At 38.7% G+C, this 13444-nt stretch overlaps 2 protein-coding genes across 3 annotated transcripts; one reads left to right on the top strand and one right to left on the bottom strand.

The window, feature by feature from the left end:
• Positions 1-734: 734 nt before the first annotated feature.
• LOC133709329 (OVARIAN TUMOR DOMAIN-containing deubiquitinating enzyme 1) lies at positions 735-4298 on the top strand. The gene is made up of 10 exons (XM_062135037.1): positions 735-869; positions 1160-1342; positions 1426-1491; positions 1587-1670; positions 1801-1923; positions 2579-2631; positions 2746-2795; positions 2876-2976; positions 3319-3599; positions 3980-4298. Exons 2-9 carry the CDS (start codon positions 1163-1165, stop codon positions 3580-3582), a joined length of 921 nt encoding a protein of 306 aa, XP_061991021.1. The 5' UTR covers positions 735-869; positions 1160-1162; the 3' UTR covers positions 3583-3599; positions 3980-4298.
• Positions 4299-5629: 1331 nt separating this feature from the next.
• LOC133708441 (protein MEI2-like 4) lies at positions 5630-13235 on the bottom strand. 2 transcript variants are annotated; one of them, XM_062133897.1, is made up of 15 exons: positions 12580-13235; positions 12091-12175; positions 11872-11917; positions 10375-10689; positions 9763-10190; positions 9498-9656; positions 9258-9374; positions 9022-9173; positions 8655-8752; positions 8183-8557; positions 7436-8084; positions 6981-7065; positions 6793-6861; positions 6536-6715; positions 5630-6376 (listed from the first exon to the last, which is right to left on the bottom strand). In XM_062133897.1, the coding sequence occupies exons 2-15, from the start codon at positions 12160-12162 to the stop codon at positions 6221-6223; spliced, it is 2901 nt and encodes a 966-aa protein (XP_061989881.1). In that variant the 5' UTR covers positions 12163-12175; positions 12580-13235; the 3' UTR covers positions 5630-6220. The 2 variants fall into 2 exon arrangements, with proteins under 2 accessions (XP_061989881.1, XP_061989882.1); XM_062133898.1 differs by having other exon boundaries at positions 8183-8533; positions 12580-13234.
• Between the last annotated feature and the right edge of the window lie 209 nt (positions 13236-13444).

The raw sequence follows: 13444 nt of genomic DNA, 5'->3' as shown, positions 1-13444 counted from the left end.
TTTTGAGGCTCCGTTCCAAAACCTAAAAGCTAAACTCTATATCTACACTCTAATAATGGCATACCATCGGATAGGTGACGGTTCTTCCAATTGTTAATTTCTCGGTGATGTTGTTATTCACTGAGACGCTGTCAGGTTTTAGATACAAACATGAGGAGAGCTATACTTTTTGGGAGCTTGCATTTCGTGGAACATGCATGGTCCTGACAGGTGATTTCATTCAAATGGACATGCGGCTTATGGCTTCCACTTGAGGACTACATATCAAGAAGAGGACTATCTTTTGCTCCAGGGTTCGCTTTGGTCGTGTTATTTGCGGCTTGTGAACTTTGTTACGGTTAGTAAGTGATATTTTTCTTCGGTTTAGAGTTTTGTCAAATTGAGTTTTATCTTAACAAAGTTTTAAATGAGTGGCAGCGTTAGTAGTGAATGCGTTTTTGTTTTTTGACTTTCATATTAGATTTTTCAATTTGTCATAACAATTCGGTACATTATTGTATCTCATGTGAATAAATTTTCACATTCATTTCTCAAAAAAAAAAAAAAATTGTAGGATGAAATGTTTAAAACATTACTAATGATGACATGTGGCCGAAGCATATTATTGGAGGGCAAATTCACAGAAAGAGACAAAAAAGCTGCACGCTTGCACGGTAAAAGCATGCAATAACCATGAATCCGTACAGTAAAATTAGATGAAAAAGGTAAAAAGTGAAATTACTGAACAAGTGTAAGTACAAAGCTGACATCCAAAAGTGACTGCGCACCGCGGGACCTTCCAAAGTCTTCATCGCAAAAGACCCAGAGAGAGACCCATTTTTCCAATTCGATCCCAACGCCCAGTGCAGACGACGCCGTTTTCTCCCCAGGTATGCAGACCCCAATTTCATCCCATCCCTTTTAACCTAAATTTCAATGGGGCTGAGGAGTTTGCCAGTAGATAATAGTAATCAAGTTTCTTTCTTTATATGAATCAATGGATTAAAGACTCAATCTTTTTCATAATGCTAGAGGAAAATTACGCTGCTTTGCTTTTTGGGCGGTTAGATTCTTGGGTTTTGTGTTAAAATTGGAGTTTATATGCGTTAAAGAAATAGACAAGTGATGGAGGAATTAGGGTTTGAATTGGGGTTGTTGTTGTTGTTGTTTGTGGGAGTAGACAATGCAGAATCAGGAAGGGCTTCAAGTGCAAGTGGATGGGGAAGTGGAGTCTGGGCCGGCCCCCTCGGTTGCAACACCTGACTTTGATGAGTGGGCAAGCTTTGGGGACCAGGATATCATGCAGCAGCACTCTGCCATTCGCGCCGAGGAGGCCGAGAAAATTCCCTTCCTGGGGGACAAGGCAACACTCTTAACTCTAGATTCAGCCACTGACTTTTTTCAAATTCTTGCATCACGCAATGAAGTTTGTGATTGAATGAACAGGAACCACTCACCTCCCTGGCAGCTGAGTATCAATCAGGCAGCGCTATTTTGTTGGAGAAAATAAAGGTTATCTTTGTGCTCTGTGTGTGTTCTCTAGTGTTTGTTTCATTGATTTTAATATGAGATGATTCTTAAGGAACAAAATTTTAATGCCCATGCAGGTTCTTGGAGAACAATATGCTGCCATTAGGAGAACCCGGGGCGACGGCAACTGCTTCTTCCGAAGCTTTATGTTTTCATACCTGGTATGCTGTTGTATATACTCTTTGGAACAATTGTGGTTTTTGCATAATGGGAAGTCTGCCTTTTAAGCTTCCTGTTGGATGCAAGTACCTATTCTAGCTGCTAAAACAAGTTTGGGACCTCTATACGTAGGAGCATATTTTGGAATCACAAGATGTAAGTGAAGTTGATCGTATCAAGGCTAATGTTGAACAATGTAGAAAAACACTTCAGAGCTTGGGTTATGCAGACTTTACCTTTGAGGACTTCTTTTCGGTAATTATCTTCACTCATACACTCTAAATACTTGGTACCTTTATTTCAATTGTTAATCTTTTAGATGCAATTCTGGTGTTGAGTAAAGCCACTGACTCTCCATGCTAGTCAGCTTTCATATGAGCACAGGTTGACAGTAGATGAAATATGTTTCCTATGTGAACATCATATTGATAGATCTGCATCATGTATTTCTGGCATATGAACTGCAAAGCACATTTTTCTTTTTCTTCATCCATTTTCCATAGCTGTTTCAGACCAAATACTGTTGATATATGCTAAGACATTATGTGAGTATGTCATTGCTGATTAATACATTAAGTGAGGGAAAAAAAAAATAGTTCATAGGATCATGGTTGTCATTCGATGTTCGCTTGCATCGACTAAAAACTACTAAAGCAATGCATGCACTGAGGTAAATGGAACCTGTCTTACCTAGAGTTGGTGGTCGTTTTATAAATACGTCAGACGATACAACCATGGGTCTAGGGAAAGCTATATATGGACATATTAAAGCTGTGGTTCACATACAGAAAGTATTTGTTCCCCATAACGTTTTTCCCTGCTTAAATAAGAGTTTTGAATATTTAATCCCTTTTATTTTATATGAAGACAAGGTCATATGAATCTTTTTTCCATGTGGAAAATGTTTCAGCTATTTCTTGAGCAACTGGATAGTGTTCTTCAAGGAAATGAAGAATCCATTAGGTACTGATGGTTCCTTTACCTTTTCTTTTTATTGACAGTTCAAAATTGAAATTATATCCTACTTTTGAGTTGTATGCCTAACTACAGTGAACATGATTTTATTATTTTTCACAGTCATGATGAGCTCATACTTCGGAGCCGTGATCAGTCAGTATCCGACTATGGTGAGTGACTTTAATTGACATAAAGTTCTTCATGTGCTGTTTTTCTTCCCTCTGTTACTTGACACATTAGGTTTTGTTAGTTGTGATGTTTTTCAGATTTGTTACCTCTGGTGAAATAAGGAAGCGCTCAGAGTTTTTTGAACCTTTTATATTGGGATTAACCAATGCAACCGTAGAGCAGGTAGGTTCAATAAAGCCTACTCAGGAACCTTTATTGCATGATTTAGTAGCTGCAAGTTAGACCGACTAGTTTGAAATATTGAAAGATTTTAAAAACTACTCAGGAACCCTTTATTTGAAATATTGTGCAAAATAGCTTCATAATTAAGATGATTGGCTCACATTCAGTGTCATCTTACTCTTATCTTTTCAATAAAGTGATGGATCTTCAGTCCATGTGCGTTTTGCTATTTTTGTTTTTCTCTGAATTAAATCCTGTGTGGCTGCAAGTCATTTCTTCAGAGCTGTGGATCTGAGAAGCAATTATCTCTCTGACTCTCTCCCATGGTTTGTCTTAATATAGTTTTGCAAGTCATCAGTGGAACCAATGGGTGAAGAAAGTGACCACGTGCACATCACTGCCCTGTCAGATGCACTGGGTGTGCCAATCCGTGTTGTGTACCTTGACCGCAGCTCATGTGATACTGGTGGTGTTAGCGTGAATCATCACGATTTCGTTCCTGCTGGCAATGATCTGCCAAATGCAAGCGATAGCTCTGAGAAAGTTAGTCCTTTTATTACCTTGCTATATCGCCCAGGTCACTACGATATTCTCTACCCGAAGTGATGCTCTCACCTGTTCCTGTAAGTTGGTTGCTCTGACACGTTCTTGTGCCATTAATTTCTATGCTATAGGTTCCCAAACCTGGCATTGTTATAGCTTACCTACCAGGATGCCAACTGCTTTAGTGTTCATTAATGTTTGCTTTCCTTTTCTGTTGACTGTTTCTTGCCAATCACATTACACTATGCCATCATGTTGTAAAGGGTTGCCTTTATAATGATGTTGTCAAACATGAAATCGTTTTCTCAGAATATGTTAAAAAAAGATCGAATGTGAATGATGGCAGCACCCTCCACTTGTGATTGGTGATAGGCTCGCAATCGTTTTCTTAAGTGTTATGATATGTCAATATATGTTTATATGATGTTCATTAGAGATTTTGTTTATGTATTACTTGCAGGCAATTGTGAATGTCTGGGTTGGTGATTGAGACGATGAAGGCCAAAGCTCTCTTTCATTTGGAGGATGCAACTCTGTTCTGAAGTGTTCAAAGTATTTGTAATCTGTTGTGTGTAGCCCTAGCACAATATTGCCTGAAAAAAAAAAAACAGAACGGTTAGAACTATCAATTCAGGAATGCTTCAAGTGTAAATGAGCAGGTCATCGTCCATAAGAAATTGCAATTTGAAATGAACTATTTCTTCTGTAATGGATGTGCTTGAATGTCGACTTTATGTCCTCATCTTTTCAAGGGAATTCAAGGCCTTACATTTGGTACATTCTGATGGTATTTTGCAGAATTTTTTTCCTCTCTTTTTCCTTTTTGGTGGATGCATTGCCTGTTAGAATATGCTCACATACAAAATGCAGCAAAAAGAAAATCCATTAACCGAACTCTGGAGCAGGAAACAATAAGCTGCAACATCCATGCTATCTTCAATTATATTGGAGACTCTGGATAGAATATTTGCAGTAGATTACATATCAAAGAAGAGAAACAAGTTTTACTAGTATCTGTAACTAAACATTTCTTGAGACTGCGCGCGAAGAAAGTTGCATTAAAGTAATATTTCGCCTACAGAGCGATTAGAGTTTTCAGTGGAGACCAAGAAATTGCCTAGTATTGGGTTTGAGTCAATGACCTTAAATGGGCTTTGTGTTTATATTGTTTGCATTGTTGGTCCATTTGCTTCATCCACCCTGCAAAATCTGCAACAAGTCTTCATTATACAATCTGTCTTAAATCTGATAAGTTGGTGATCTCCATTAATAACCCTTTCCTACCTCAACCCCAATTGCTCTACACCCTGTATATAATGATAGAACAAGCTAACCTAGCCACATTCACATTTCTTCTTCGCTCTTTATCATAAACTTCTTCAGTTCTTCTTGTCACTCTCTCTCTCTGACATTGAGGGATGGCCTGTTTGGTTGGGGTTCTCAATGATGGGATTCCATCTCCTCCAGTCAGGTCAGGACTCGAAATCCTTGATTCTATTGCTATAAAATGCCACTACTGTATGTTTACCAAACCTTAATGTCGTGTTTAGATATGAATGCGTTTTATCTTTCTCATTTTTTAGTGGTTTTTGTTTCAGGTTATGTATCCTGAACTATCAACTAGGACGAGTGCAAGACAATCAGATTTTGAACAGCCATTTTTGGAGAGACTTTCCTTGAGAAGTTTGCAAGGATATGCTCGACTTTCCGAGCCTTCCTTTTGAGTGTATCAACCTGCCTCTTTTGGCCATGCTCCTCCTTTAGCTGCTTCAGTCGGTTCTATAATTCTCTGCATCATCTGCAGTGAAGTAGAACCTTACCCCTCCACCGAAATCAGCAAAACTCAAGCTGAAAAGACTGACGAAGATCAAGATCGACAACTAGTGTTGGAGACACCCGGTTCATTTGGACATGATAATAATTCCATGAATGCCTAAGCTCTAGAAGAGTTCTTAATAGCTACTGGTGTGCCATATGTAGTCTTAGCTTTCGAGGTAATGTTTATATGCAAAAGTTGCCTCTTCAATTTTCTGCATTAGCTTTCTATCTTCTCTAACCACAAAATGCAAAGAAGGTAAGCATTCACAAGAAATATAATAAGCACCTCTCATAATTATAAATCCAAAAAATATTTATTAATAACCAATATACATCTGATACAAGTTACAATGACATTTCAAAAATTTTCACTCTTACACCTTAATAGTTACAGATGGGTTCCAAGCCCCAGGAACTAAATTTAAATTACAGATAACCACCCGAAAAAAAAAATTTGCAGGGTTGGGGGAAAAAAGATAGAGCAGTTGTGGGCCTCGTCATCAATCCACAACAGACAATCTCTTCTCTGCACAGTAACTCCTATACATAGATATTTCTTGTTTCCTCTTAAAAAGTAATACTCTTAACTCTTAAGTCCATCCAAAATTTTTGAAGCTCTTCAGATGCTCCTATACTTCTTTTCTCGTTTTTTTTGTTTTTATCCTAAACTGCTTCGGAATTAAACACAAAAATAGTAAAGAAAATTGCTTAGTATTGGCTAAGCAGTCCTCTAAATTTAAGCAGGCTGGTAAGAAACTCGGATAGATACTTTCATTGGCCCCTCTTTAGCCACCCATGCATATTTCGCCATGATTCAGGGTGGAAGCAAATTAGATTTTCAGTCCTATAAGGTTAGTAACCCCAAAAAAAAAAAGCGGGTTTCTTAGTCCGAGTCCTTAGAACCTGCAGATGATCCTCCATTACAAGAATGTTCCCCATCTCCTGAGTTCGGTGGGCTCCCTCCATGGCTCTCCTCCTGGGTGGTTGTTCGAGACTTTCCAGTTCTCGTACGAACATTAACACCCATCGGGAAAGGCACCTGTAGACCAACAAAGCTCAGCATGCAATCTTTATTCAACGGCAATAACTGTTATTCTGTTTCTGTTGTTATTATTATTTCCAAACATATGTAAACTTGAAGTTGCACCATTTGCTGTAATTTGAATCTAAAGTGCATGTTCTGTCACAGTTCTCATACCTGATCACCTGCATTGGGGCCATCAGTATTGAAGAGAATGGGACGGCATCGCTTATCCTCATTCATCAGGCTTGAGTTCTGGAAATGTGCAATCAGAGCAGCTTTGCCTTGAATTCGAGCATAAGCAATTGATGCCACCTTCTCACTATTAAACTTCTCCCATTTCTTCCCATTGAATGACTGCAAAAATTGGACATTTCTTTTAGCTTTGACTTCCAGACCTCATTTAAAATCTTTAAGGCTTACACAAAACAAACCTGATAAAATGGAGCAATCTGTCTCGGATCAGTCATATTGATGAATGCATACCCCACATTGCATTTGTTCTGCAATACATATGAAGACCTTGTTTCATCATACAGCTATATATTTAAATTGAATTCTAAAAGCAGGTTCAATTCTTTACAATGTCAAAGGAAATAACCCAAACAGGGAAGGTACTTGCCTTAAAATCAATTGGCAGATAAATGAAATCATATGTTCCACGATGGCGCTCATCGATTGCAGCCAAAAGCATCTTTGAGGTATACCTGTTGAGAAAAGCACATTGATCCAGGACTTAGTATTCCGAGAAGAGAAATAAGAGGACCTCTCAGCACATATATATAATTATTCTATTTTCTACTCATTTGATTGGCGAATGTAGGCATTGTGTAAGAAAATAAGCTACATTTCAACTGACAGATGCACCTATCCTTTTCTGGAAGATATCAGGCATGTCTAGATTTTAGAGTTCTGAAGGTTTTGTATGTCTCCTAAATTGTATCAAGCTAATATTAATTAACTTTCTTTTTTTTTTGGTTACAGCTAATATTAATTAACTTTAACTACTGAAAATTTAGTGACATAATATAAAATGCAACTTCTTCAAGCTCCAAGAATGGAAGTGCAGTCACTTACTTGTTCGGAATATTCTTTATCATAAGTGTTGTTCTGTTGTCATCCCCTCGCATAATGCGGTCAATATCAAGTTCATACTGTTTCTTGTTGTCAACCTGATTAGAGCTGCCTTCATTTCTACGACTTCTCGGACGTTCAGTAGGTTGATCAAATGAATTCATAACAGGAACCATCTGACTTCTTCCAGGATACATCATGCACCTCTGATGATGGGCCTGGAGTCCTGCATTTTTGTGGGGAATTGGCAGTTCCATGCCATTTCCATTAACATGAGGAAACATGTTATGAGAAACAAATTCCAACGAATGAGGTGAGTTATTTGGCATTCTCATATTCCCAAGAGAGCCTGGATGAAATCCAGATGACTCGGGGGATTCCCCTGCATATGCTTGTCTCCGGTCCCACATTGGGTTAGCCCCTGGTGCTGAACCCACATGATGTTTATTTATGGGCATTGCTGGGTTTAACATATGAGATGGTGCTCTAGGAAGTCCATGCATCCGCTGTGGGGGATGGGCTGCCGAAATTCCATTAACAAATGATGGTGAGTTTGGCCACATCATTCCTGGAGCCTGAGACTGAAAGGAATTGTTCCATGCATAATGATGTCCAGGAATAGGGCAGTTCACGTTACCCATAGATCCAAAAGCTGAAGATGGCAAAAACAGATAATCAATATAAGAAAAAAAAAAGATCAAGCTGAAGCAAAACAAAGAACTGTACACTTTTGTTATTCTTTGTACTAACCACTATCATTAAGTTCACGTGAGTGCCCACTTGAGACTCCGGTAAAGTGCCTGTTGTCTGGTGGTCTGACATTGATACTTGCAGATACACTGCCTGTTGAATTGCAGTTGATGCCATTAGTTAAACCATTATGATACTCTGGAAGTGAATGAGGATGAAAAGCTGGTGAGCCGTGGATGTCAAATTTCAGCGGGCTTGCTGAATGAATGGACTCAGTATGGCCAGACTGACTGACTGCTGATTCAACTCTCATCATAGAAGATAGGCTGTTGGGTACACTAGATGAGATCCCATGAAACATGTTCTCAAAAGATGGAGCTGCAGAGTGTACAGTCATAATAGCTCCATTATCTGTGCCAGAGGATGTAATTGCACCTGTTAGCAACTCTATGAGACAAAATAATGAAAGGAAGAAAATGTGTGCTTTATACTAGATTCAATGAGCTTGAGGTTTTTAAGGCAAATACTTTACCAGAGAAACCAGTAACAGAGTTACTAGGAGGACTACTCTGCTGAAAATAAAGGCCACAATCATCCTGCTCTAACTCTTGAGGTAACTGTAGCCCCGAGCTGCAGTGAAAAAAGAAATACAAGGAAGGAAAATTAGTAATATATCAAAAGCAGCATTTAACCTAAAGCTCAGTTGAGCACATAATACTCAGCACTGCTATCTAGACTAATGAACTTTTCACCAAAAAAATAAAAAGTGTATAAAGTGTAATGGGTTTTGTGCCTCAAATAATTTGATTGCCAATCCAGGGAAAACCTAAAAGAAACATTGGAATATAATGTACAAGCAAAGAACACCAAGTCATTTTTCCAGGAGACCAGGACAATACCTCCTTTTTGCACCTCCAGGACGACTTGGCTCAAGCTTAATCCTCTTCCCGGCTATATCACTCCTGTTCATGGCATTAAGAGCAGATTCTGCAGCTCTAACATCATAAAATTCGATAAACTTGTGATGACTTCTATTTGGTGTTTCACGGATCTGCAAACCAGGATCAAGAATGAAAATATATCAGAGCCTATGCTTCTGACATGCACTATTATAAGAATTGGCAAACAAGCTCACCTCTTTGATTTCCCCATAGACACCAAAAAGCTCACGAAGTTCATCATTAGAAACAGAAGAATCAAGGTTAAATACCACAAGAGTGCCCTGATTAACATCTTTCTCAGAAGGATTGTCCTGACAAGAGATAGTCCATGCACAATCAGTCATGATAAAATGACATTCTGAAAACAACCATCGTGACTACAGTAACAGAACAATACTGTACTATCCGGAGGGTAAACATCACGGGAAACTCACCTTTGGAATCGAGTAATGAATGTCAAGCTTCCGGCGCCTCAATGGTTTGTTCTGGAGTGCTTTCATCGCATTCCGGGCTGCTCTAATATCATAATATGATATCATAACAAACCCACGGTGTTTGCAGGCTGTATAAAGAGTCCGAATGTCTCCGTATTGCTGAGTCAAGTTACAAGAATGTCAATGATGGATGGTCATAAACATATAATTGAAATGAATCTAAACCAAAAATTAAAACACCTAAAATACAAGAGAAAACACACACCTCAAACAGGGTTCTCAACTCAGAGTCTTCAATGTTACTATTTATATTTCTCACAAACAATGTCCTAGAAGGGTGTTCACCATTAGGGTGTTCTCCAGCTACTGAACCACTGCATTGCAGACCATTCGAAACTCCTCCAGGACAATCAGAATTGTTTAGTCCAGCTGACAAACCATCGTCTCCCAAATCCATCCCTCCACTACTGCTAAAAAAATCCAACTCCTCAATATCATCCCCAGCAGTGAGTGGAACATTATACTCGAGCCCATCGGTAACTCCAGAAAGCAACTCATCGTCATCAGGGAGAAGGTTTCCGATGGTTTGGGCCTCCATTTCTTCAAGGGACTCAAAAATTTCCTCTTCCTCATAGTTTGAGGCAACACTATCAACAGAATGTCCATATTGTGCATTGTTTGACGATAGTCTCACTGCAGAAAGTTGTTCATTTTCAAATGAAATAACAGGGGAAATAAGCAATCAACTGAACCTAGTATAGAACTGCAGCCTAGAACATAGTGTTCTAGAACATGTGTTCTTTAAGAACTGAATGTCACTTCTCTCAAAGGTCAAGCATATTTACAAATAAGGGATGAGGGAATTCAGAAGACTTACACTTCCTACTAAACAACTCAGATAATGAACTCGAGAAAAGGCTACTCTCATACTGCGTTCCCATCATATTGACTTTGCCACCTTCCGCATAGTAAGATGCTGTCTCAACATTTACATTAGATATTACTCCCGAGTCAAGGCTCACGGCTCTCGATAAATTCAACGAATGACTTAAGGCTCTCTCTGCCCCAACTGCTTGTCTATTGAAGCTGGGTTTCACCTTTTGTTCTGGCATTAAGAAAAAATCAGGGTGATCCAGAGATTTCACCGTCTGACACTTCTCAAGAGATGATGATGCAAGTGACTTCTCACCGGCTGTTTCACAACATTAGAATCAACAGTTACTCCTTAATACAAACAATATTAACTACCATGATAAAAAGGCATAACTTATTCAGTTAACTTTCTATAATTTTTTGTACCAGATGAAATCTATACCAACAAAACTTACGACTATGTACTAACATATCCACTATTACAACATCTTCATTACTTTAGGTGGAACTTAGAATTGAGCGGTCATGCCTATGCTTGACAGCCTGCTTTAATTTCTATAATTTATACAGATACTATACTCATGGCAGTAGACGTCTACAGATAAGGCAAACGGTTGACATGAAATTAATATTATGCACAGCAGGAATCCCAGTTGGAATTTCCTTAACATCTCAGATCCATAACTCATTAACCCATTAGAAATTGTTATTACAATAATCCTCTCATTAATTTCACCATTCCTTATCTATCATAATATGAATAAGCATCAGGTTGTTCGTCATCATTCTTATTGCCTACCCAAGATTTCAATCTTTTCTTGATGACGATTACAAACCAACCACAACACTTGAATCCCTATCAACTTGGTATATCAACATCTTTTTTTAGGAAGGTAAGTTTGACTTCTAAAAAGTCAAGATAGATCTAGTTTACTACAGGTGGTGGTAAAGAATTAATGTTCGGCTATGGCCTAGACTTCTTAACCAAGACACCTTTACTGTAAGAAGTTAGAAATTATTAGCACTTCTCAAGCTTCTTGCCCGTGTCTGCTGAGAAACGACTCTGTTTTATTTTTGCTAGTGTTTGCTGCCTATTTTAAACTGACTTGGTACAACTTTGATATGTTAAGTGATACCTAGCCTGCTAAAAAATTATCCAAACGTATGCTACAGAACAAACTCGAAATAAAGCCTATATTAATTATTTACTGTAGTGTAGAGCCAATTCAAGTTTATGGTGATAGAAAGATAATGGTTTGGCTGCATACGAAATAGAAAGAGCAGACAACAACTGTTCAGTTGGTTTCGCACTCTCTCAAAGAGGTGGATTAATTGCAATGAAATCTTAGTTCAATAGTATTCTTCGAGTTAGTCATTAATTACTTATAAAGCAATGGTTTAACAACAAGTCGATAAAGTATTAAAAAGTAACACTGGAAAGGCATGCTATTTACTGACAAGACAAAAACGGTAAGACCAGTTAAAGATTAACGGTACTGACCGTGTTTATCTGGCATGTTATCTGACTTCCAAAACCCAACCTGCCTCTGCCAAAGTTTTCAAAACATGGAGTAAATACAACTAGAACTATAAATACAAAATGAATGAGGGAACTAAAATTCCCAATGATGTATGCACTGCAATAGCATCAGCCTTCCTAATAGAAACATATATTCATTAAACTGCAGTTGAGAGCTGAAGGATGCAAATGTATTGATACCTCGTTTGGGAAATCTTCGGAGAAGAACGAAGAAGATGACAGGCCCTTAATGTCCATTACTTCAGATGGCATGACGAAACTTTGACTGCAGAATAATACCAAAAAAAAAAAAAAAAAGCTCAATCTCAGTGGCAGCTTCCAAACCTCTGTAGACTATTTAAATTCGTGCTTCCAGCATTAAACAGAAAAATGCACGCCAAAATTACTAATTAAATGCTTAAGAAAATTATATTAGCTAGAATTAGAGGGGGAAAATTCTACAATAGAACGAGCTTAAGATCTCGAAATTAAGCAACTCAATTATGATGGATTTGAAGAAATTAAGGAACATAAAAATGCTAGCAATGCATAAACAATCACAGAATTGGCAAATCTGAGAACAATTCCGACGAAGATCAGCAAGATCACGAGAAAATTAACAAACAAAAAACCAGAAATAAAATGAGAACTACGTACTTCGGAGCAACAATTCCGGCAATTCCAGCTTACCTTACGAACTTGCAGGTGCGAAATCACCGTCCGAGCTCCGGCAATTGACCGATCAGAGAGGAGGCGAAAACACAGACGTGGAAATCGCAGTTATTGCGGAAGAGACGAACAACAACCACCACTAGAGAGAGAGAGAGAGAGAGGAGGAGATGGGGAAACTCAAGAGAGGAGGAGGAGGAATTTAAATCAAAACCAATAGGAAGAAGAAGAGATATAAAAAAAAAAAATGGAATAAATTACGGCAGAAGGCAAGGGGATTGGATTGGAGAAAGGATCATGTAGGCATCTGTGCCGTGCAAGATCCTCTTAAGCCTTCTTTGATGCCCCTTTCTTCCCTGCATTGCACGTTAACCATAATTTTCTTCTCTTTTATGCCTTCATTTCCTTCCTTCCTTTTTTTTGGATTTTTAAATTTCTCCTCCCACAAGTTTCACGTTTGTTTCTCTCTGCATCCCTCTTTCTCCTTCGGGTTTTCCGGCGTCGGAATCTATGAAATTCTCCGGCGAGATGCCTGAGGCCTCCTCGCCAGAGAGAAAGAGAAAGAGGGAGAGAGAGAAAAAGGAGTATGGACTATGGAGAGAGAAAGATAGAGAGAGAGAGAGATTGGTGCTCTTTCTTTTTTGGATTTCTGGACAAACGGAGAGAAACAACTAAAACAGACAGACTCCTACAAAAATGGGAGAGAGAGAGAGAGATGGCCGTTAAAACTGCTTTAACGCCGTTACACTCCCCAAATCCGGTTTCTGTGGTCTCAGCCTTTGCTGGGTTTTGGTTACTCTGTCTCTCTGGCCGAGCTGGCAACGGAGCCGGTCATAAAAATGACGAGAATGCCCTTCCGTGAAAGTGGTTAAGAAAAAAACCTCTG

This window comes from Rosa rugosa, chromosome 5 (assembly GCF_958449725.1).
Source record: "Rosa rugosa chromosome 5, drRosRugo1.1, whole genome shotgun sequence".
Lineage (NCBI taxonomy): Eukaryota > Viridiplantae > Streptophyta > Magnoliopsida > Rosales > Rosaceae > Rosa > Rosa rugosa.
The sequence above is the reverse complement of the archived record's forward strand: the minus strand, read 5'-3'. Positions and strand labels throughout refer to the sequence as shown.

Excerpts from the sequence above, each read along its gene's own strand:
- LOC133708441 (XM_062133897.1), bottom strand. The coding sequence starts at position 12,162 with ATGCCATCTGAAGTAATGGACATTAAGGGCCTGTCATCTTCTTCGTTC. Across the intron at positions 10,191-10,374 it reads TGAGTTGTTTAGTAGGAAGT|TGAGACTATCGTCAAACAAT; the intron begins GTAAGTCTTCTG and ends AACTTTCTGCAG. Across the intron at positions 6,716-6,792 it reads AGATTGCTCCATTTTATCAG|TCATTCAATGGGAAGAAATG; the intron begins GTTTGTTTTGTG and ends CAATTTTTGCAG.
- LOC133709329 (XM_062135037.1), top strand. The coding sequence starts at position 1,163 with ATGCAGAATCAGGAAGGGCTTCAAGTGCAAGTGGATGGGGAAGTGGAG. Across the intron at positions 1,343-1,425 it reads TTCCCTTCCTGGGGGACAAG|GAACCACTCACCTCCCTGGC; the intron begins GCAACACTCTTA and ends TTGAATGAACAG. Across the intron at positions 2,796-2,875 it reads TCAGTCAGTATCCGACTATG|TTGTGATGTTTTTCAGATTT; the intron begins GTGAGTGACTTT and ends AGGTTTTGTTAG.